General features: G+C 36.5%; 2 protein-coding genes and 1 long non-coding RNA gene across 3 annotated transcripts in view; 1 reads left to right on the top strand and 2 right to left on the bottom strand.

The window, feature by feature from the left end:
• Positions 1–23,824, top strand: part of LOC141605033 (uncharacterized) — a 69,950-nt gene that overhangs the window by 45,190 nt on the left and 936 nt on the right. Inside the window, exon 3 of the long non-coding RNA XR_012526267.1 lies at positions 20,425–20,670. This is a non-coding gene — a long non-coding RNA (uncharacterized LOC141605033). The remainder of the gene's footprint in view (positions 1–20,424; positions 20,671–23,824) is intronic.
• LOC141605021 (uncharacterized) lies at positions 5,265–10,092 on the bottom strand. The gene is made up of 3 exons (XM_074423651.1): positions 6,129–10,092; positions 5,599–6,000; positions 5,265–5,499 (listed from the first exon to the last, which is right to left on the bottom strand). The coding sequence occupies exons 1-3, from the start codon at positions 8,800–8,802 to the stop codon at positions 5,477–5,479; spliced, it is 3,099 nt and encodes a 1,032-aa protein (XP_074279752.1). The 5' UTR covers positions 8,803–10,092; the 3' UTR covers positions 5,265–5,476.
• LOC141606913 (uncharacterized) lies at positions 20,675–23,806 on the bottom strand (the record flags this gene model as incomplete). Its single annotated transcript, XM_074426299.1, has 2 exons — positions 20,963–23,806; positions 20,675–20,817 (listed from the first exon to the last, which is right to left on the bottom strand). Coding segments are annotated over exons 1-2 (2,781 nt in total), but the record flags the coding sequence as incomplete, so codon positions are not given.

Below are 23,824 nucleotides of genomic sequence, written 5' to 3'. Positions count from 1 at the left end.
ATGAAGATCTTGGAAACCCAGAAATGAAAAATAATTAATGAAGGTAAAGATCTGGGTAGGATGAAGGAGGGCAGTGATGGGAACGAAGAAGATGAAGGTTGGGTAGATGGAAGGAGATCATAGTTTTATCATTTAATTATGGTGAATAGGATGAAAGGGGAAGATCTTGATAAATTAGGGACAAAAATTGATTTGGGCGAGAATCTGGGTAGAGAACTAGAGATTGGAACATTAGGGAAATTAGAAAGAGAGGGTTGCTTTTGATTTTTAACGTAATTCCCATTTTTTTTTCCTTTTTTCTGATTTTTTTTTTTGAAAAACTGAATTTTATTTTATAATTCAAATACTTTTGTGTTAATTATAGCATTATATTGTTACTAGTATTTTACAATGAATATATTTATAAAATTAAAAAAAGTAAGAGAGAAGTGAGAATGTTGTAAAGTGGATAATGATTGGGTTGATGACCTAGGTCGCGACCTTCTGCTTGGGAGGGTGAAAATGGGTCAAGGTTAATAAGGTGGAATTAAGAGTAGAATCGGTTCGTGACCTAGTTAGCGTGACCTTTGCTTGGGGATGGTCTAAGTATATTGGTACTAAATTAGCAAGTTGTTTTGTTGTAACTTAGTATTGGGTAGCGGGTCAAGATTAAAGGGTTTATTTCCATGAAAAAACGGTGTAGGTTCAGGCATTCTTGTAATTCTAGTAAATTTGACAGATCTACATAATACTATGTAGACCAATAAAGTTTAATTTATTTTGTTGATGGGGAAGATCAAAATTTAAATTTTATTTTTTTAAAATTATTGTACAAAGTACGACATTAATTACAAAACTGTTATTTGCGTTATTTAATACTTCCTCCATTTTTTTATCTTCTCATTTGCTTTATTATGGGCTCCAAGACAGAACTTTGACCATATTTACGACTTCTATTTGTTTTTTTTGTTAACATAAAAAATATTTAGCAAAAGATATTTTGATAATAAGTAAATATCTTATTTTAAGCATATTTACGATTAAAGTTCAGAAATTTTAACCTTCAAAAAGAAAATGAAAAAAGAAATGGAGTAAGTATCAACAAATCTTAAAATATACCGTAAATTTCGTGGGTTTAAAACTAATCTTATCTATATAAAAGCAAGAGACAATACTCATCAGAGAACGCGCCACGTCATTAATTCATTTTCCTTTTCTTTTTTTTCGAAAATCGAGATTATGGTGGGACCCATGTGTGTGCAACGTATTTAATTACTAAGATATCCGTCTTTCAAAGCATGCGCTTAAATCCGTCTCGCAACAAATTATATAAAGTCATCTTACGGAATACTTCTTCAAATTAATATTATGATTAAATTTTATACATTCCGTGTTAAGAAAATGAATAACATTTACGCAGAATTAATTACAAAAGCGAGTTACCGTAATTGAATTACATTATTAGTAAACCAAAATTACACAATAAAATTACATAATTTCAGGGAAAAATGACACTTATATACGAATCAAAAATACATCGAGAATGAATTACAAAATGAATAACAAGTATTTTTGTATGAACAATTTTTCCTTGCGCAGTAAATTTAATGAAAACATGATTTTTTTAAAATACAGTGTGGAATTGTGGAATCCGGAATATCTGCTAGCACAATTGTGGAATCCGGAATATCTCCAACAAAGGGCAATCCTGGCCCCTACTCACGAGATTGTTGAATCAGTAAATGAATATGTTTTGTCGCTTATTAAAAAGGATAAGAGAATTTATTTAAGCTCCGATGAGGTGTGTAGTGATGCCAGAGGTACAGGTGACGGTGACATTCACTCTATTGAATTTCTCAACAGTATTAAATGTGCCGGACTCCCGAATCACCAGTTGAAGTTGAAGGTCGGTGCTATGGTGATGCTTCTGCGAAACATTGATCAATCACGTGGGTTGTGTAACGGCACGAGACTAATTGTGACTGATCTGGGGGCACGCGTGATAAGATGTATTGTCTTAACTGGTAGTCATAAAGGTGATAGAGTTCATATTGCTCGACTAACACTTACTCCATCGGACACCAGTAGATTTCCGGTACGTTTCAGTAGAAGACAATTCCCCATCGCTGTTTGTTTTGCAATGACGATAAACAAGAGTCAAGGCCAGTCTTTATCTCAGTCAAGCATCTATCTTCCAAGACCGGTGTTTAGTCATGGGCGACTTTATGTCGCACTTTCCAGGGTCACCCGAAAAGAAGGCTTGAAAATTTTAATTTGTGACTCAGATATGCGTACTTCTACTACGACTACTAATGTAGTGTATCATGAAATTTTTCAATTTTTAGAATAACTTGCATTTGTTAAAGTTGATTATTAGATTATATTTCTTTTATCCGAATGTAAAGTTTTGTATGTATGCATTTTTTATTTACAAGAGTAGATTACGTTATTTCCTTATAAACCAGTGCATGTCAACACATGTTTTTAACAAATTTAAACATTAATTATATACATCGTTGATTTAGACCATTTAGATAGGTACAATAGAAATGCAAAAACAAATATACATTTAAAAAAATTTATCTTGGCCCAAATACATACCCGTGCAATTTTGCACGGGTTTAAAACTAGTTATATTAAATTCTTCAAATCTTCTTCATACCTCTTAAATGAGACATAATCGCCTTCCCTTTGAAAGCTCACAACTGACAACTACTTGGATAACGGAAAAAAAACTAATAATAACATCAGCAACTCTCTTATAGGACCGTCTTATAATATAAGACGGTTAGACGGGTCCAATAGAAGAATAAGCCCAACAAGAGTTAAAATCAAAAACAAAAAAGCTTGACAATACGACATCTCATCTGCCAAAACTCAAGCGTAAAAGCACTTTGAACCTTTACCACCAACCGGCCACTACCTCTCCCACAGCCGCCTCATCCACCGCCAGGGGCGAGGCCACTATAAGTTGTGGTGTAGCAGCCGCTACACCGAAAGCGAAAATTTCGGTTAGAATTTCGTGATTTGCTACACCAATAATTATCGCTTTCACACTAATTATCTATACACTTTACCTTGAGTATATATTTTGCTACACCGAAATCAAAATCCTGGACTCGCCTCTGTCCACCGCACCTTTGCCACTGCCGCCTCTCCCACTGCCCGTACTGCCCTTGTTCTCACCATGCCATTATCCATTTTGTCACCTTTGTTCGGGTCTTCCTCTTCTTTTATCAAGCAACTAAATTAGAAGAAGAAGAAGAAGATCCATTGTCATGGTCAATGTCAACTACTACAAAGCAAGTTAAGAGTTTTATGTTCAAAAATCCAGATTTTAATTTTAGATTTTATACTTCAAGCACTTAAATTGCTATAAGTTGGATACCCATGTTTTTATATTAACAACTTTACTTTTTATATTGAAAACTGTGAGTTTTTATTGAACTTGTTCATAGCCTTATTTAACAATTAAAAGTTTTAAGTTGAATATTCACTATTTTAACTTGAAACTTTACATAAGCATGATAAACTCATGTGTTTTATTATTTTCTTCCTTTTCATTTTCCGTTCAAAGATTTACTTTTTTTTTTAATTATGGTTTTTTAGCTTAACAACTTGTACTTTTAGCTTGAAAACTATGTGTTATGTGTTTTATAATTTTCTTCCTTTTCATTTTATGCTCAAAGATTTACTTTTTTTTTTTTAATTATGGTTTTTTTAGCTTAACAACTTGTACTTTTAGCTTGAAAACTATGTGTTTTAAGTTAAGAATTCATGTCCTTGAGATGATATTTGTGAGGATTTGTCTGCAAATTTCGTTCATTTTTCAGAGATGGAGGCAAATGAAGTAAATGGAGAAATCAAAGATATGGAGTAAGAGATGTGCAAAGTATATTAGAATATGAGATCATGGGAAAGAGAAAAAACATGGGAGTCTGGTAGTGTGGGAGGTTTATTGTTTTGGCTGACAACAATATAACTATAGACTAGGTAGGACGTAAAATGTGGATTGGGCTTTAAATTGGGTGGTCTTATGGCATAAGACTGTCTTATACAATAATTAGTGTAATAACATATATTGACGCGAGTTATATGTTCGAGCGGATTCTGCTTTTAAATGTTTTAGGCTCAACAAGCATTAGATAAGCCCAACATAAACTTCCATTAAAAAATGGAGCCCGTTAGTACTTGAATGAGAGAGACACTAAATCAAATCAAATCATTTCATGACATGACTTGGTAAACGGGTCAATCGGGTCGGGTCCATTTGGGATGGGTTAGTTCGATCTTTCATTGATTTCGGGTTAATTGGGGTCGGGTCGAGTCATTCGAGTTTTGGGTTTGTTGGTCGGGTATGTTTCGGGCCAAGCGGGTCGGGTTATTTTAGGTCGGGTCATTTCGGCTCAATGAATAAGAGAGAAAAAGTCATTTAGGTTCAATTAGAGTTATATTTTGTCGGGTCATTTTCGGGTCAAGAGAAGCTCATATCGAGTTTGGGCCGGGCCAGGTCACATTCGAGTGATGTAGTTTGGGTCAATTTCGGTTCTAAGGTCGGGTCAATTGAGTCGGGTAGCTTTTGTCAGATCTAGGTTAAATATATCTTCAAAATCGTGTCTCATCTAGTCATCTTAATCTTTTAGGCTCTACAAACAACAAGCTTAGACTTGACAAATGACCCGACTCAAATAGCCCGACCTAACCCCCAAACTAAGGAGTAAGGACTTGAGCTTGACCCAACTCGAATGATATTGTTCAACAGAGTCCATTATCCTAAAAATGAATTGGCCCAACTCGATCCGAATGTTCCTAATCGATCGTAAACTCACACAAAGAAAGGAAAAAGGAAGAACACCATGGAACTATGGAAGGAAGATTAATTAGCCTCGGAATTGGAATCAAGTGTCACCATGGATCGAAGATTAATCTCGGAATTGGAAGATTATAGAAGGTGCGCTTTTTCCTTCTTTTTTTTTTTTTTTTTATAATTTTTATTTATTGTAAGACTAAAAATTCTGCAATTTTTTTTTAAAGTTCCTGGGTTTAGATTTGGTGAATGTAACTCGTATAATGCATATAATTTTAAAAATAAGCAATAAAAATGTGGATTTTCTCGTAGTACTCCTTTTGTGTTGTCTAATTCATTTGTTTACCTTTTCTTATTCTTATCTTTGTGAATGGGTACTTTAATTAAGCTAAATAAATGAACGGAACGGAGGGAGTATTATTTTGTCAAGGTCAGTGTGAATTAACGGTAACTATGTTGATGTTCAGCTTTGAGAAAAAACAAAATACGAGTACACAATTACACGATGATAAGTAGTACATTACTTAACAATTTATTAGTCATGTATAGTACAGCAGACTGACTGAAACTTGATACGGAGTAGCATTTTACATTCAACTATGGCTAATTGATTCCCAGTCTTAATAATTCTATCCTGAGACTTCATTTGATGGGGCGCTTGTTATCCTGATTAAAATCAGCCTTTGGCGGTCAGGCCCCTGTAAACATCAGCGCTACCAAAAGGAAATAATGTTATGTTATACCTCTTAAGCAAATTGAAACGTCAAGAATAATTCGTTAATAATAAACTCATGATATGTCTGATGATATACCTCTTGCAGGAAGATTACGCCTGTTTCTAGCACCAACAAGTTTGTCTCTTGCTGATTCAAGCCTGCTTCTCGCTTCAACTATTTTAATTCGCTGTTGTGGCAAATGATTTGAGCACCACACTCCGACACTGATCACAGTAGTAATGCATTCCACTCTTCGTTGAAACTCATCTTGGATTTCCCTTGGGTCTTCGGCTTCTTCAGTGAGATTATCTTCTTCAAGTGATGGGTCTACAATTTGTAAAACTTGGTCAGGTAATGCTGCTTCTGCATGCAGACGAAGGCTGTAGCCTTCTTTGAACATGTTGTCTGTTGGACTCTTTGCTGTCATTAGCTCAAGTAGGAGTATCCCATAGCTGTAAACATCACCTTCTGTAGATGGCTCACTTCCGAGTCCGTACTCTGACATGTGAACCCCATGACAATGCTTAGCCACAAAATTGGTGAATAGTTAATAGATAGATATATTTGCAATGGTACTACATGGTGTTTGTCAGACAAACTATAGTTAGGAGTCACACTATTCTTACCTGGAGCAGCATAGCCTATAGTGCCCTTGATTCCAATTGTACTACTTTGATTCTGATGTCGAGGTTGAGTAAGAAACCTTGCTAATCCAAAATCTCCAACATGAGCGACCATGTCATTGTCAAGCAATATGTTGCTTGGTTTCAAATCACAGTGCACTATTGGAGTTTCACACTCATGGTGGAGATAGCTGATTGCATGGGCCACATCAATTGCTACATCCACTCTTTGAGCAAGGCTCATGTTTCTGTCGACTCCATGTAACCATCTGTCTAGGCTTCCATTAGGCATGAACTCGTACACTAGTGCTCTAAAATCATTTCTCTGAAAGTCGATACTAGAACAAGCTGTTATGATGCTTATCAGATTCCTGTGACGGATATTCCTTAACGTGTTGCACTCTGCCATGAAACTCTTAGATGCAAATCGGTGTTGCAAGTTGAGAACTTTAACGGCAACTATTTTTCCATCCAAAATCCCATTAAACACAGATCCAAAAGATCCTGTCCCGACTAGGTTTTCTAAAGAAAAACCAGATGTTGCTTTGAGTAACATGTCGTAAGACACTTTCATGGTTACATTTCCCACCATCGAACCTGATAAAAGAGGTGTCTTTTTCTTTTTGATACATATCAGGTAGAGCCCTACGGCCCCTGCCGCCATGGCCACCACCCCAACAAGTGCACTGATGATTGGAATTATCACCTTAATCCTTTTCATGCTTCGGTTCTCAATGCATCTAGGTAAATGCAGCTGTTCAATTCCTCCACAAAGTCTGTTATTGCCAACAACAAAGAACGCACTTGCATTTGCAAATACTGAATTTGTTGGAACCCTTCCCTCAAAATCATTGTAGGATAAGTTAAGGTAGTACAATTGGTGTAATTTAGAGAAGAAGGATGGAATTAGGCCGGATAAATTGTTTCGAGAAAAATCAATTTCTCGGAGGCTAGCCAAAGAAGCCAGGGATTCTGGAATATTTCCATGGAAAAAATTCCCATCCATGTACACGTTTTGAAGATCAGGACAGTCGCCAAGACTATCTGGAATGACACCTGAAAACTTATTGGTAGACAGTACTAAGGTTTGTAGGTTACTTTGTTTACTCATTTCCAAAGGTAGGGAGCCTTCCAAATGATTATGAGACAAATCTACTCCAACAAATGAAGCAGATCCTTCAAATAGCTCATTCCACAAGGTTCCATTAAGTTCATTGTATGACAATTTCATGAACAACAGGCTTTGGCAATTCCCTAGATGTGGAGGTATACTCCCTTCCAATATGTTGTCATCTAAAATAAGCTTACTCAAAAGTGATAAATTGCCCAAAGAACTCGGAATTCTACCTTCTAATTTGTTGCCCGATAACTGAAGTTGTTCCAATTTGTGAAGCTTCCCGAAATCCTCATGAAGAGATCCCGTTAAGTTGCATCTATCCAGACCTAATATCCGAAGATTGATGAGATTGGTAATACCTTGAGGAATCATGCCAGTTATCGGATTATGTTGGATATTGAGCCATGTCAAAGAGGTGGAGAGATTGGCAACGGTTTTGGGTATTATTCCAGAAAAGTGATTTGTTCCCAAATCTAGGATACTTAATTGGCTGCAGTTAACTAGTGTGGTTATAAAGTTGATATCACCCTCCAGGTAGTTCTCCGAAAAAGATAAAATACTTAGGCTGTGAAAATTCCCAAAATCACAAGGAACCCTTCCGCTAAAACTATTGTCACCAAGTATAATAACTTCAAATGTGGTGATGTTTAGTATTGTGATTGGAATCAATCCTGAGAAGTTGTTTCCCGTGAGGCTTAAAAATTTCAAACTAGGAAAAGTGAAACCAATATATGGGGGAAGTTCTCCGTGTAGTTCATTGTTCATAAAATCAAGAATTTGAAGGGAGGAAAGATTGAAAAGGGACGTTGGAAGTGTGCCCGTGAGTTCATTGTCTCCAACTATAAGGTTGATTAGATTTTGCATCCTACCAATGCCGTTTGGGATAGTTCCTGTAAATGAGTTGTCACTTGCATCTATCTTTACTAAAGAAGTAAGGTTTTGTATGTTGTCAAAAAGGGAACCCGTAAGATAGTTATTGTACACATAAAGGTCTTCAAAATTTGACAATGCTCTTAATCCTTGTGGGAGTTTTCCCTCTAGCTTGTTGTAGCCTAAGGTAATCAGTCTCAGGTTAACACAACGAGATATGTTGGATGGAATTTCACCTACAAGTGTGTTGTTATATAGCCGTAGTTCTTGAAGCTTGATTAGATGACCTAATTGATTGGGAATTTCTCCATATAGGCTATTATTGTAAAGGTTAATGATCTTAAGGAAGCTCAAGTTTCCTATGAAAGGAGATATGGTTCCTGCCAAACCTCTAGAACTCAAATCTAGTACAGTCACTCTTTTATGTTTATCCCCACAAGTAACCCCGTCCCAATAACAGTGGTGAATTGAGTCATTCCACGAGCTTAAAACCCGGTTGGAAGGATCCAATATTTGCCTCTTGATGGCCAGCAATGCCGTGTGGTCAGTTTCGTTGCCTGGGTAGCCAACACTACGGAATGATAAAGTTATAGTAATACTTTGCATTAGAAAAACAAAGATGAGAAGAAAGGCTGCCTTGTTACATAGGGTTGAAATAAAACTTGGACTTTTATTTTGGATTGGTTTCATTTTGTAGAATTGTCAGCAGTTAGTTGGTGTGAGATGCTTTTGAAGTTGATCACTCTTTCATTTATATAGGCATTTTAAATGAGGATTTATTCTCTGGTCTACGTCTCGTAGTTAACCAAGGGTATTTGCACCATTTACTAGGGTAAACACTTAACCGTTATTTTACATGATTTATTCTCTTCTCATTGCCGAACCTCTAGATAATGTTTAAAATATAAAAAATCAGTGAAATGGTGTCAACTCGAAAGTATTTTACGATATAGGGTCCATCTATGATCGGAATTCAAGGAGCTGGAAAAATGGAAGACACACCAGACCTTGTGGCATTTTCTCTATGGACATGGCCAGCGGTATGGCTTGTTTAATACTCGCATTTTACCCTATATATAGTTTGTCGTGTAATCAAATCACGATCCTAAACTGTCTATGCACATGTTTGATCTTTTTTCCATGCGTTAAGGTGTGATACTGCTTCCTGCTTGGCATCTTCCTGATGACCGTCAAGGCATTTATTCCGAATGACACGAATAATTGTGGAAGATGGTACTTTAAGGTGACACGAATAATTCTGGGTATCTTTTTTTTTTTTTTTAACTTTGTCCAGAGACACTTAAAAGATCGTGTTTGCTCTTTCTTCGGAAGAATTGACATCATCACTGCCGTAATTACTCTGGAAAGAGTGTTTATGTAGTAAAGCAGTTGTGTTAATGACTTGATCAACTGTTGACAAGCACCTCAATTCTTCTGTTTTTCTATTGTTTTTAATGTTCGATACCACACTAGTCCGTCACTCTGTGCACAATGCAGCTGCGCAGGTTCGGATCTCTGTAAGCAATTTTCCAGTTTTATTTTGAAATCTGATTAATTTTAATAAAACATTGCATGAAAAGGATTTAGCTTTATTTATGTAACCACTCCATTTTGGTTGCTGTTTGTTCTATGAAACTGACAGGCCGACATGTCATGTGGCGTGTCTTACTTCTCATAAATTCCGATCCTAAGTAAAGACAAGCTTATATTGCCTTAGGAAGCAGGCAGCTTAAATTGAGGCCCCATGTATGATGTTCTCCTATCGTTAGCCGATCTCTTGATCAACATTTCTTCAGCTTTGATCATTCAACTTTTCATAAATACTCCCTACATGTTTGTTACGTATAAGTTTGGCTACTTAAGTAATAAGGTGGTTTTATACTGTATAATGTAAAACGGATACAATTTTATAACTACTTTTTTCCATGTTTATAATTATATTTACGCAAAATCGTCTTAGGAGTATGAAGTTATACTATTATAGGAAACTGTCTCACGATGTCCTATCTTTTGCATAAACATTATTCCAAGTAATTTGGAATTCACTTGCATGCAAGGCAGGGTACTATAATGTGAGTTGTCTAACTCAGAAATAAGAGCTGCTTGTTGGAAAGAATAGTATGCATTAATAATAAGAAAATTTGTTGTGTCCTTCGGAAGGAGTGGTATCTTTTTTTCTAGTAATAATTGTCAAGGAGTTGTATCTTTTTTTCTTTTTTTCCGGGGGACTCTTGGCTGTTAGCCGTGCTTGTTAGAGCTTGGCAAGAAGTTGGGATTACAAGAATTTGAATGTGAAATTTTCTCGTTGTCGTACTCTGATTTCCATATTTGTGTAATCAGAACTTGACTCCTTATACTCTAATTTCGGTATTTGTATTATCAATGTGAAATTGTGAATGTGGAATTTTCAGTAGCATTCAGCATGTTCTGCATTGCTGGTGCAGTGGCTTACAGTACAATCAATAATGTAATTACTCTGAGAAAATGGAAGAGTTCATTGAATCGATATTTAAGTCCTTGTGTAGAGTCGATATTTAAGTCTGTGAGTCCGTCCTATTGTAATTTACAAAGACTTTGACTCTTTATTTTCTTCTGTAATAATTCTAAACCCAACAGTTAAACAAGAGTTCTGTGCTGCATTCAGAGTTGTGCTTGCTCCCTTGTGTAGTCCCCTGTCGCCTTTTGCCTTTTACCTATTTGCTATGCCTGCTTGCAAGGGTTGAACCTTTTTAAAATTTCGAACAAGAAGCTATAGTTAAATTCAAGCTAATGATTCTATCAAGTCTTAGATACTACTGTATTGTGAAGATACGATTCTTCTGCGTAATATGGTGTTGAAGTGTTAAATTGTGCTATCAGTTTATCTGGTTTCACATGTTTAGCTATTTGTCTTTGGCAGTGGTTGTCAGCAAAACAACTATGTAAGATGCTATGCTGCTTCCTATTCGGCATCTTCTGGAGGACATTTTTTTTTTTTTTTTTTTTTTTTTTTTGCGAAATGATGAACTTCTTGATGGTGATCATTATACTATTTGAATTATTGAACTTGTCATCATCAACATCTACAGGTAGATGACATTTATTTCAAATGACGCGAAATTGTTGATGATGATTGATGATCATTGTACAATTTGAATTAATGAATTTGTCAGGTACTGATCATCATCGACATTTACAGGTAATGACACATTTTATGTGATGTACTGATCATCATCAACAATTTGAATTAACACCTTGAATTTCTAGCCAATTATTGCCATTACCTATTGTTGTCCAAAGTTCACCGGTCCTTTCCTTTTCCGGTGACTTAAATATCTTGTTTATTCCTTCTCGGGAAACGGGTTACCAAGGTCGGTTTGGGTCGAGTCAATTTTGGATTTGCAGAGTTTCGGTTAGGTCGAGTTCGAATCTTTTTTATCAACTATTATTAAGTTATTTATGGAATATATTCAGTGTGCAATAATAAATGTTTGGCTTTAAAGAGTAAATACATTACTAACCCACCAGACCTTTACCCTTTCTCCGAGGCTCATATATTTGGAGGAACATTGGGCTTGGGTGGCCAACCCTTGATGGCTCTCTCAGTCATTGGGGATGGAACATTGGGTCTATGGCACCACAGTTGGACGCTCTTAGGCCCTCTTTGTAGTCTTATCGAGGGTCCTTGTCATCGTAACACTATTGATGCCACTGTCGATTCCATTATTAAGAATGGCACCAGGGAATCTGGGATCATGACTTTGACTTTTTGGACTTCGTTTTTCCTACACCCACCCACAACCCTTCCATCCTTCTCAAGGAATGATTTTGCCACTTCAAATCTTTTTTTCAACAACAAAATCTCTCTCTCTCCCTTACCTACGTGTCTTTACTTCCTGACAGTCCTTCTTTTCCACCTCTTATCGTTGTTCTCTACTGATTATGGTAAGTTCCAGCTCCGCCAAAAATCAAATTCTTCCTTTGGCTTGTATTGTGGGATCGTCTCCCCCATAAAGCTACTCTAAAATCCAGATCCATTTCCCACACTTCTTGCTACGACCTTTGTCACCATCCTCTGGAAAACTCTTTGCATATTGAGGGATTGTCCGGCTGCTAAGGATATTTGGAATTTGTATATTTAATGGTGAACCATGAACATAACATGGAAGTGGGCTTATTAATGACTATACTTTTTTTTTTGGTAACGAGAGAACTCGCAGCCACTACTTTCGGTGCGCAATGGGTAAACCCGCGGGTGTACATGATAGCCTGCAAACCACGTATACCAGGTAAACTACGTGAGGATGACAAGTTCGAAATCTATTAGGCATGAACTCAGGCCAAGAATGCTCCACAAGATTTTGCTCTTGAGGAGGCTTGAACCTGGGTCTCCTGGGAATTTCACCCAAGTTTTAACCACTATACTCCACCCTTGTGGGCTTAATGACTAATACTTAACGGCAATAGGCATTGACTTAAAGGCAAGTAGTAATGAGTGCCTTAACTGTAAAAAAATATAGTATAGATCCTTAACGGAAAAAAAACCGTAAGTTCGGGTCCTTGTCTTGGGGTTAACTCTTTTTAGATCCCCGTGTCATCGGTCTATGATCAGTAAGTAGACCATACATCTGATGTACTACCACCAATTTTATAGTTTATGAGCATTATATTAAAGTTTTTGAGTTTTGTTTTAAAAATTATGAGTTTTACGATAAAGTTTCCGAGTTCATTTATTTAAACATTAAACTCAAAAAATTACAACATAGCTCAAAAACATCCCATCCCATACTACTAAGAGAATAAAAATTATCTTAGTTTTCCCTCCAAAAAGCATCTAACTAAATAAGGTAACAAATATTTTTTTTTTCATTACATTATTATCTTTTCAATTAATATATTATTATAATTAAACTCTAATCTTTTAATTAAAATTCATAGTTATGACTTTTTCACTAAAGTCCATAATTTATTAAGCAATCATTTCCATTTTCATAGACATTATTTTTCATCAGTTACACTCTAAAATTACGCAAACTTCTTCTTATGCGGTCTTTAGCATAATTATTGTCATCACTTACACACTAAAATTACGTAAATCTGTTTCTTATATTATCCTTCATCAATCTGGTGTATATTTTAAAGGACGTAACAATTTTTATGTAGTTTTTTAATTAAAAAAAATATTAGTCTAATTATTCGTAAATCGTCTTTTTAAGTGCGTGGTATACTCTTTATATCTGTTTTTGTTATAAGGTTTATATGCATTTTAATTAAATTTTACATTTTTACATCACTTAATTGTAATTTAATGTCATAAATTAGTTTAATGCAATGATATATCATTATAGTGTTAATTTTTATAGTAAAGTAAAAATGGTTTAAGACAAAAATAACTTAACTTAAAGTGTCTTTTGATTGTAATAAACTTTCATTTTCTACCTCTTACTAGGATTATATTAGTACATTATAACATTAAAGGTACAATTAGTTTATGCAATTAATTTAATGAGAATGTCTCTTTATAAAACAAAACTAAAAAATACCGTGCTGTAGCACAGGATCTACACTAGCTACATATATGCCCTGTTCTTTTGGACTGAAATTGCTGAACTGAACTGAACTGAAAAATAATAATAATAATAAAATAATAATAATAATAATAATATAACAATAATACCAATAATAATAATAAACGTTATAATAATATTATTCATTATTATTATTATTAATAAAATATCAATATAATATAATATAATATAATAATAATAATAATTTAATAAGTAATATTAAAAATAAAATAGTAATATAATAATAAATATAATAATAATATAGTAATACAAATAATATTATAATATATTAAATAATATGATATATTAATAATAATAACTAAAAAACAAATATGATAAGTATAATATAAATATTATTAATAATGATAATTAATAATAATAATAATAATAAATGTAATATAATAATTAATTAATATAATAATAATAAATATGTTATTAATTTTATTCCAGCCCGGCCCGCCTTTTTTATGGGGAGCACTGCTTGTGGTCTTGTCAGGGTGTTCAGCAGGGTGATCCGTTGGGGCCTTTGCTTTTCGCGTTGGTTTTGCATCCCTTGGTTTGCAAGATCCGGGACACTTTTGACCTCACTTTGCAGGCATGGTACTTAGATGATGGCACCATTGTGGGTGATACTTTGGAGGTGGGGAAGGTTTTGGACTTGATTAGGTTGGATGGCCCTCGTTTTGGTTTACACCTAAATGTCTCCAAGACGGAGGTCTTTTGATCTGTTGAGGACCCACGGAGCCGGCTTCCTGGGGTTTTCCCCACTTCTATTTCTCGGCCATTGCGCGGTGTTACAGTATTGGGAGGACCTGTCAGTACTTGTCCTGGTTTTAGCAGTGAGATTGTGGCGACGAGAGTAACTAAGACCATTGAGTTAATGGACTTGGTTGTGAGGATTAAGGACCCGCAATGTGAGTTGCTTCTTCTTCGAGCTTGTACTGGTATTTCTAAGCTCTACTTCTCCCTTCGTACTTGCTCCCCTAGTGTTTTTGGGTTTGTCCATCTTCCTTTTGATGCCGCTCTGCGTTCTAGCTTGGAACGTATTGTCACCGCGTCAGGGCCGGGTTTTGGGGATTGGCAGTGGCGCCTTGCTACATTCCCTTTTCATCTTGGTGGACTTGGTGTCTATGCGGCGGGAGATGTTTTATTTTATGCTTTTATTGCGTCCCGCTTGCGATCTCTTTGGTTTTGCGAGGCTAAGCTCCTCGGCCCTTCCGGTGTTATATTTGTTGGCCCTGCTTTTGATGATGCCGCGCAGTGTTTCTGCGACTACGGGTTCGATATATTAGGTCACCCTAGTGAAATTGCTTCCCCCAAACTTATGAAGAAATTGGCAGATATTTATTTCACGACGGTTGCTGCTGCCTCAGAGTCTGTTTTCTCTTTGACACCACGCCAGCTTGCTTTATGGCAGTCTCAGTAGGGTTCTCACTCCTCTGATTGGTTACGTGCGGTTCCTATCTCAGGGTTGGGGCAGACTATGAACGGGAGGACTTACCGTAGTGTGATGGGGTATCGTCTGGGTGTTCCGTTATTCACGGTATCTAGGCCCTGTCCTGCTTGCTCTCGGGTTTTTGATGGGGATGTTTTTGGGGACCACGTTGTTTCTTGTATTGGTACTGTGGGCGTTAAACATCGGCATAACCTTGTCCGGGACACTCTTTTCGACATCTGCTATAGATCTGGTATTACTGCGAGGAAGGAGGTTGATATCGGTTTGGTTGATGGGCATGGTGGCTCTCTTCGTCCTGCGGATTTATTGCTTTATTCTTGGGACATGGGGCATGATGTGTGCGTCGACCTGACAGGTTCTTCACCTTTGACTCGGACCGGGTTGCGATTTTGTGCGGGCGGGTTGTCGCCCGATCTTTGCTCAGTGAAAGTGTGCTAAGTATGGGGATTTGTGCGCGGTAGCGGGTTATGGTTTCCTACCTTTCTCTTTCTTTTCACTTGGGGAGCTGGGTTCGGATGCTGTTGTCTTGATCAAGCGGATCCAGAAATTCTCGGTATCTCAGGATGCGGGGTTTTGGGTAGCCGCTTACATTTTTACTAGACTCAGCTTTGCTATTGCTAAGGGTGTGGGAGCCCAGATTGCCTCTCGACTCCCCACCAATTTCATGTAAACCTTTTATTTTTATTTTAATGAAAGCTGCGCGCATCCATTATAAAAAAAAAAATAATAATAATAATAATAATAATAATAATAATAAACAATACCCTAATATTGTCATTAATCATAATAATATAATAATAAATAGTGAATTTTGTATATAACCCCCTTTTATGTACCATTTTTTACAAATAACCCCCTTTTAAGTCCGTTCTTACAAATAACCCCCTAAAATTTCACTTAATTCTAAAAATTACCCCCTAATATTAATTACGCAAACAATTTTTATAAAACCCGATCTATATAAGATATTACGACTTAAATTTATGTAATATACCTAAACTACCCTTTCATAACACTCCCTACCCAACAAACACACCCATTCATTCACTCATTTTAGTTAATCGACAAATCCCAAATCAAAACATAAACCCCCAAATCAATTCCAAAATCAATCAATTAAACCTAAATTTCGCTACTCCTTCCCCCATTGCGAATTGTTGCCGCTTCTTGTTGTGGGAAGTACACTCCTTTCACGACACTTTCCTCTAGTGCAACTGCGATTTAAGGGTTCTCGGGGGTGTTATAGCAAGGCTGTGAAAGGCGCACTTTGATCTCTCGGATTTGGGATTGAAAAAAAGACCTGAGTTTCCATCATCAGCACCCGCTTCATCTGAATTTGGCACTGCCTCCACATGATCTTCATCGAGCTCTTTATCCGAAAATGCCACTCCAATAAGGCGTATGACTGACCCTTTAAACTTCCGAGCCTGATGAAGCTGAATTGAGGTCAAAGATTTTGGGCTCTGGAAGAATCTCTTTGGTATTGATTGGCGAAATATAGGTTTAATTGATTGATTTGGGAATTGATTTGGGGGTTTATGTTTTAGGTTTATATTTTGATTTGGGATTTGTCGATAGCTATCGAGAATAATCTCTACAACATTTTGACTCATTACCGACCAAACCCAAGAATTAACATGAAAATCCTCAAATTCATTCAAGTGATCCATGGAGAAGCGACGGAGCAACGGTGCATCATTAAGCAACAATGGATACACAAATGCTTTGAACGCGGGTAGTAATGAATATGAAACATTAAAGCTAGAGAAATCAAGTATGAGGAGTTTAGTCCAAATATATTTCCATCTCCTACACAATATGCATGTTTTCATTACATCTTTCATTTGCAGGAAAGACAGAATGAGTACTACAAGTTCATTTGAGAGTGCACTTATCCTATCTACTTCGAATTCTTTTGACTTAACCATTGCAATGTTTGCGGCAGCTGACAGATTTTTGAATCAACAATAGTTCCTTCGACATTATCATTTGTTTACGGTTAGTTAAAATAGATGGAGGGTGTTAGAATCGCATATCAGATGAGTTAATGAATGGGTGTGTTTGTTGGGCATGTACCGGACTATTGGGTAGTGTTATGGGTAAGGGTAGTTTAGGTATATTACATAAGTTTAAGTTGTAATATCGTATATAGATCGGGTTTTATAAAAATCGTAAGATTAATTAACATTAGGGGGTGGTTTTTAGGATTAAGTGATTTTTAAGGGGGTTATTTGTAAAAATGGACTTAAAAGGGGGTTATTTGTAAAATTTGGTACATAAAAGGGGGTTATATACAAAATTCACTAATAAATAAATATAAATATTAAAAATAAATTTTAATAAAATAATAACAATAGTAAATAAATTAATATAATAATAATGATAACAATAAGAATATAAAATAAGAATAATAATATTAATGTTGAAATAAACTGCTTTGAACTGAATTGAACTGATCTGAACTGAACTGAGCTGAACTGAACTGAACTGAACTGAACTTAATAGAGCTGAACTGAACTGAACTTATTAGAACTGAAATTAAGTCCAAAAGAACGGGGTCATAGTCTAGTTAAATTTGAGTTTGAACGGAAAAAATTATAATCTAACTTATACGAAGTATACTACAGTATAATACAACAACAACAACATCAGAGCCTTAATCCCAAAATGATTTGGGGTCGGCTGACATGAATCATCTTTTCGAACCGTCCATGGGTGAACGCACGCCTCAAAATGCGAATAAAAAAAGGGAAGATGAAAAACAAAAACGAGGAACGAAAATGTAATGGAAAGTCAAGGTGAACTTAGTGGTTTTAAAATCGAATTCCGTCTTTCTTTTATAAAAACTTAAAATTTAAATCGAGAGAAGAGATTTAAACGATTTTAAAAACCGAAATAGAGTTAAGGATCCGGAATGAACCAGGTAAAATCTATAAGAAAGTGGTTGGTGAAAAAGTGTAATAAAGGGGAGAAAAATAAATGAATTAATTTTTTTAAATTAACTAAAAAAACACTAAATCTGTCAAAACATCAAATACTAAAAATCCACATGTATCATTTCCCTCCATTGTGCCCTCTCCGTCACCATACTCTCCTCAAGCCCCAGAACTCTCATGTCGTGCTCTATCACTCTCAACCATGTCTGTCTCGGTCTTCCTCTGCCTCTAGGGACTTTTTCTGTTCTCCAAGTCTCCAGCCTCCTAACTGGTGCGTCCATAGGTCTCCTTCTCACATGGCCAAACCATCTTAGTCGGTTTTCCATCATCTTGTCCTCTATTGGCACCACTTTTACTTTTTCCCTAATCACCTCATTCCTTAACCGATCTTTCCTTGTATGTCCGCACATTCACCTCAACATGCGCATCTCTGCCACACTCATCTTTTGAATGTGACAATGCTTCACGGCCCAACACTCGGAGCCGTAAAGAAGGGCAGGCCTAATTGTCGTGCGATAAAATTTTCCCTTTAATCTTTGGGGCATATCTTTATCGCATAGAAACCCTGAAGCACTCTTCCATTTCAACCATTCCGCTTTAATTCTGTGAGCCACATCTCCGTCTAACTCCCCATGTTTTTGAATAATAGATCCTAGATATCTGAAAAAATCCGAACCCTTAACAACATTCCCAATACTACAGTATAATAAACTCAAAAAAAAAATACAAAAATACTCAAAAACAAGTAAAGTTTAAAGTCATAAGTTCACAAAAAATACATCAATGCTCAAAAACAAATAAATCTAAAGTAGTACATGTCATGTATGTTCCTTTTTTCGTCTACAATAGGGGGTTGTTTGGTTGTCCTCTTAAATCATGGGAAGTAGAAATTCCCATGAATTGCTTAAATATGATGTTGTTTGGTTGCCCATTTCATGGGAATTTGAACTTCCCAGGGAACTTCAATTCCTCCATAATGTAGGAAGTTGCTTACCTAGCCCCCCTTGGTAAGTACAACTTCCCACATGAATTCATTTCCCATATGACAACCAAACAACATTTTTACAATTCACATGAATTACAAATTCACATGAACTTAACTTCCTAGGAACTTCATATTCCCATAGTGAACCAAACAACCCCTAGATCACAAATTGATAGCAATGGAGAATGTAACCTTCCCGACAACATTGGCAAAATGTAAGTCTCTGGAATACTTTTATCTAATTCAAGTATTTTTTTAAAATCAAATTCTTTTTGCCTGTAAAATACCATTGCATCTAATTAGATGATGTTCTAATCAAGGAAATGAATTAGCAAAACCCTAATTAGCAAAACCCAGATTTTAGTATTGTCGAGTTTGCGGATCATAAATTGTTTTGGTAAAAATCAACCTTAGGCTCCTGTATGCAATCGTTAATGTCACAAGCAGAATTTGTGTATTGTTACTTGTTAGCTTCACTTGTAATCACTTCGTAACTGTAAATATTTCGTGACTCGGAATTCGGAAATATCTGATATACTTCCTTGTGCCGGAAGATTACGCTTTTTTCTCGCATTCAGAAGGTTGTCTCTTGCTCATTGAAGCCTGCTTTTGGCGTCGGTTATTTTCATTATCCGCGTCACAAATGGTTGGAGCATGACACTCTGACACTGATCAGTGATCACCCAAAATTATGCATTTCACTTGTCGTGACTGTCAAATAAATTGAAGAATTTAGAAAGGTATAATTTATATTTCTGTTTCTTAGTTCCTGCAGGTCATATTGATAATTGTTATCATGCATAAATTCGATTGAAAAAACTCGGCCATCAATTTGCATAATTGAGATTAGCCTCTCAGAGCACCTGTTTGTGTAGGTCGTGTCGAATTAATTGTACATTTTATGTGAATGTTATGCTCGTAACACAAGATACCAGGTAGCCTTGATAAAACATAATACATAATTACATGATAAGTAATGAAGCACATAACAACTTCCGAGGTTCTAGTCTGACATATGAAGCAAACCACGGAATTGAACAGTCACAATATGAAGCAAACCAGCTAGAAAGGTAGCTTTGTGAAAACACAAACATAATTACATGATGATAAGTAGTAGAGTACATAACAATTTATTAGTCATGTTTACAGCAAACTGACAGGAACTTAAAAGCATTTTACATTTGAAGTCCTAATAATTCTCTTTTGCGACTTCATTTCGCGGACACTTGTTTTCTGATTGTAATCAACCTTGGGCGGTCAAGCCTCTGTAATCATCAGCGCTACAAGTACAAATAATGTTAATAGATAGAACTTCTAAGCAATTTGAAACTTTCAGAATCATTCTTTAACAATAAACTCATGATATGTCTAATGTTATACCTCTTGTAGGACGATTACGCCTGTTTCTAGCACCAACAAGGTTGTCTCTTGCTGATTGAAGCCTGCTTCTCGCGTCAACTATTTTCATCCTCTGTTGTGGCAAATGATTTGAGCACAACACTCCTACACTGATCACAGTAGTAATGCAATCCACCCTTCTTTGAAGCTCACCTTGGATTGCCCTTGGGTCTTCGGCTTCTTCGGTGAGGTTATCTTCTTCAAGTGATGGATCCGCAATTTGCAAGACTTGGCCAGGTAATGCCGCTTCTGCATGCATATGAAGGCTGTAGCCTTCCTTGAACATACTGTCTGTCGGACTCTTTCCTGTCATTAGCTCAAGTAGCAATATGCCATAGCTGTAAACATCACCCTCTGTAGATGGCCCACTTCCGAGCCCATATTCTGATATGTGAACCAAAGACAAAGGCTTAGACGCATAAATGGGTCGTAAATAGATAGGCAAGCCTTAGAACCTTCATTTACTATAAATATATATATTTCTGATTTTTTTTCAGACTAACTATAAATATGATCACACTCTTCTTACCTGGAGCAGCATAGCCTATAGTGCCCTTGATTCCAATTGTACTACTTTGATTCGGATGCCGGGGTTGAGTAAGAAACCTTGCTAATCCAAAGTCCCCAACATGAGCGACCATGTCATCATCAAGCAATATGTTGCTAGGTTTCAAGTCACAATGCACTATTGGAGTTTCACACTCATGGTGGAGATAACTGATTGCATGGGCCACATCAATCGCTACATCCACCCTTTGAGCAAGGCTCATGTTTCTGTCGCCTCCATGTAACCATTTGTCTAGGCTTCCGTTTGGCATGAACTCGTACACTAGTGCTCTAAAATCATTTCTCTGAAAGTCGATACTAGAACAAGCTGTTATGATGCTTATCAGATTCCTGTGACGGACATTCCTCAACGCATTGCACTCTGCCATAAAACTCTTAGATGCACCGTGGTGTTCCAAGTTGAGGACTTTGACCGCAACCATTTTCTCATCCAAAATCCCCTTAAACACGGATCCAAAAGATCCTATTCCAAGTAGATTCTCTGAAGAAAAACCAGCCGTTGCTTTGAGCAACATATCGTAAGATACTTTCATGGTTACACGCCCCATCATTGAACCTGATGAAAGCGGTGTATTTTTCTTTTTGATACTTGCCAGATACAACCCTGATGCTATGGCTACAATCCCAACTAGTGCACAAATAACTGCGATTATCAATTTAAGGGCACGAGTCATTATTCTTTTCTTCTTTCCTGAGCTTTTCTTCTCAATGCACTTGGGTAAATGAAGCTGTTTAATTCCTCCGCAAAGTCTGCTATTGCCTGCAACAAAGACCGCACTTGCATTTGCAAATACTGAATTTGTTGGAACCTTTCCTTCAAAATCGTTGTAAGATAAGTTAAGGTAATATAATATGTGAAATCCAGAGAAGAATTCTGGAATGGGGCCGGATAAATTATTTTGAGATACGTCAATTTCTCGGAGGCTAGCCAAAGAAGCGAAAGATGACGGAATATTTCCCTGGAAAGAATTTCCCTCCATGTAGAGGTATTGAAGGTCTGCACAATCGCCAAGACTATCTGGAATGAAACCCGAAAACTTATTGTTATATAGTCCTAACATTAGTAGTTTACTTTGTTTACTCATTTCCAAAGGTAGGGAGCCTTCCAAATGATTATTAGACAAATCCACCGCAATAAATGTAGCAGACCCTCCAAATAGCTCATCGCCCAAGGTTCCACTGAGTTCATTTTGTGATAAATTCAGGTACAACAAGCTTTGGCAATTCCCCAAATGTGGCGGTATACTCTCTTTCAATAAGTTGTTATCTAAATAAAGCCCACTTAAGTGTGATATATTGCCTAAGGAACTGGGAATTCTACCTTCTAATCTGTTGGAGCTCACAGCAAATTGTTCCAATTTGTAGAGCTTGCCGAAATCTTGAGGAATAGATCCCGTTAATTTGCAATTGTCCATCCATAACATCTCAAGATTGTCGAGATTGGTAATACCTTCTGGAATTTTTCCACTTACCGGAGTATTTTGTAAAAGGAACCATTCCAAAGAGGTGGAGAGATTGGCAACAGATTTGGGTAATATTCCAGAAAAATGATTCGGTCCCAAAATGAGGAGACGTAAATGGCTGCAGTTAACAAGTGTATCTATAAAATTAATGTCACCTTCTAGGAAGTTCCCTCCAAGGGAAAAATAATTTAGGTTATGAAAATTCCCAATATAAGAAGGAACATTTCCTACAAAATTATTATCACTGAAATCAAAAAGTTCAAGAGCTGTGAGGTTTTGGATCGTGATTGGAATTAATCCCCAGAAGTTGTTTCCCTCAAGATTGAAATATGTGAGACGGGGCATATTGACGCCAACATCTGCTGGAAGTTCTCCATGTAATTGATTGAAATCAAAAGTAAGAAATTGAAGGGAGGAAAGATTAGAAAGTGACTTGGGAAGTGTGCCCGAGAGTTGATTGCCTCCAACTTCAAGGAAGATTAGATTTTGTATCCTACCAATGTTGTTTGGGATAGTTCCTGTAAATGAGTTGTAAGAAGCAGCTATTTTTACTAAGGAGGTAAGGTTTTGTATGATGTCAAAAAGAACCCCCTTCAGATGGTTCATTTGCACATTAAATTCCGTTAGCTTTGACAATGCTCCTAATCCTGTTGGGAGTTTTCCCTCTAGCTTGTTTTTGTCTAAGTAAAACAGTCTGAGGTTAACACAACGAGATATGTTACCTGGAATTTCACCTACAAGTGTGTTATTATTTAACAATAGCTCTTGCAGCCTGGATAGATGAGCTAATTGAGTGGGGATTTTTCCATTTAGACTATTATTGTAAAGGTAAAGGATCTTAAGGAAGCTCAAGTTTCCTATGAAAGGAGATATGGTTCCTGCCATACCTTTGGAACTCAAATCTAGTCTTGTCACTCTATTATGTTTACGCCCACAAGTAACCCCCTCCCAAGAACAGTGATTAATTGATTCATTCCACGAGCTTAAACCCCCGTTGGAAGGAACCAATAGTTGGCTTTTGATGGCCAACAACGCGTTGTGGTCGGTTTCGTTGCCTGGGTAGCCAACACTACGGAATGATAAAGCTACAGTAATATTCTGCATTACAAAAACAAAGATGAGATGGATTGGTTTCATTTTGTATGTTGTCAGGAGTTTGTTGGTGTGAGATGCTCTTGAAGTTGATTACTCTTTCATTTATATAGGCATTTAAGTCATGATTTATTCTCTGGTCTACGTCTCGTAGTTAAACAGGCGGACATGTCATGTGGCGTGTCTTCCTTCTCATAAATTCCAATCCTAAGTGACAACATTTCGCTAACTTCTTCTTGGAAGTAAAGACGAGCTTATTTTGCCTTATA

The sequence above is a fragment of the Silene latifolia genome, chromosome 10 (assembly GCF_048544455.1).
Source record: "Silene latifolia isolate original U9 population chromosome 10, ASM4854445v1, whole genome shotgun sequence".
Lineage (NCBI taxonomy): Eukaryota > Viridiplantae > Streptophyta > Magnoliopsida > Caryophyllales > Caryophyllaceae > Silene > Silene latifolia.
This window is presented reverse-complemented; position numbering and strand designations above follow the sequence as displayed.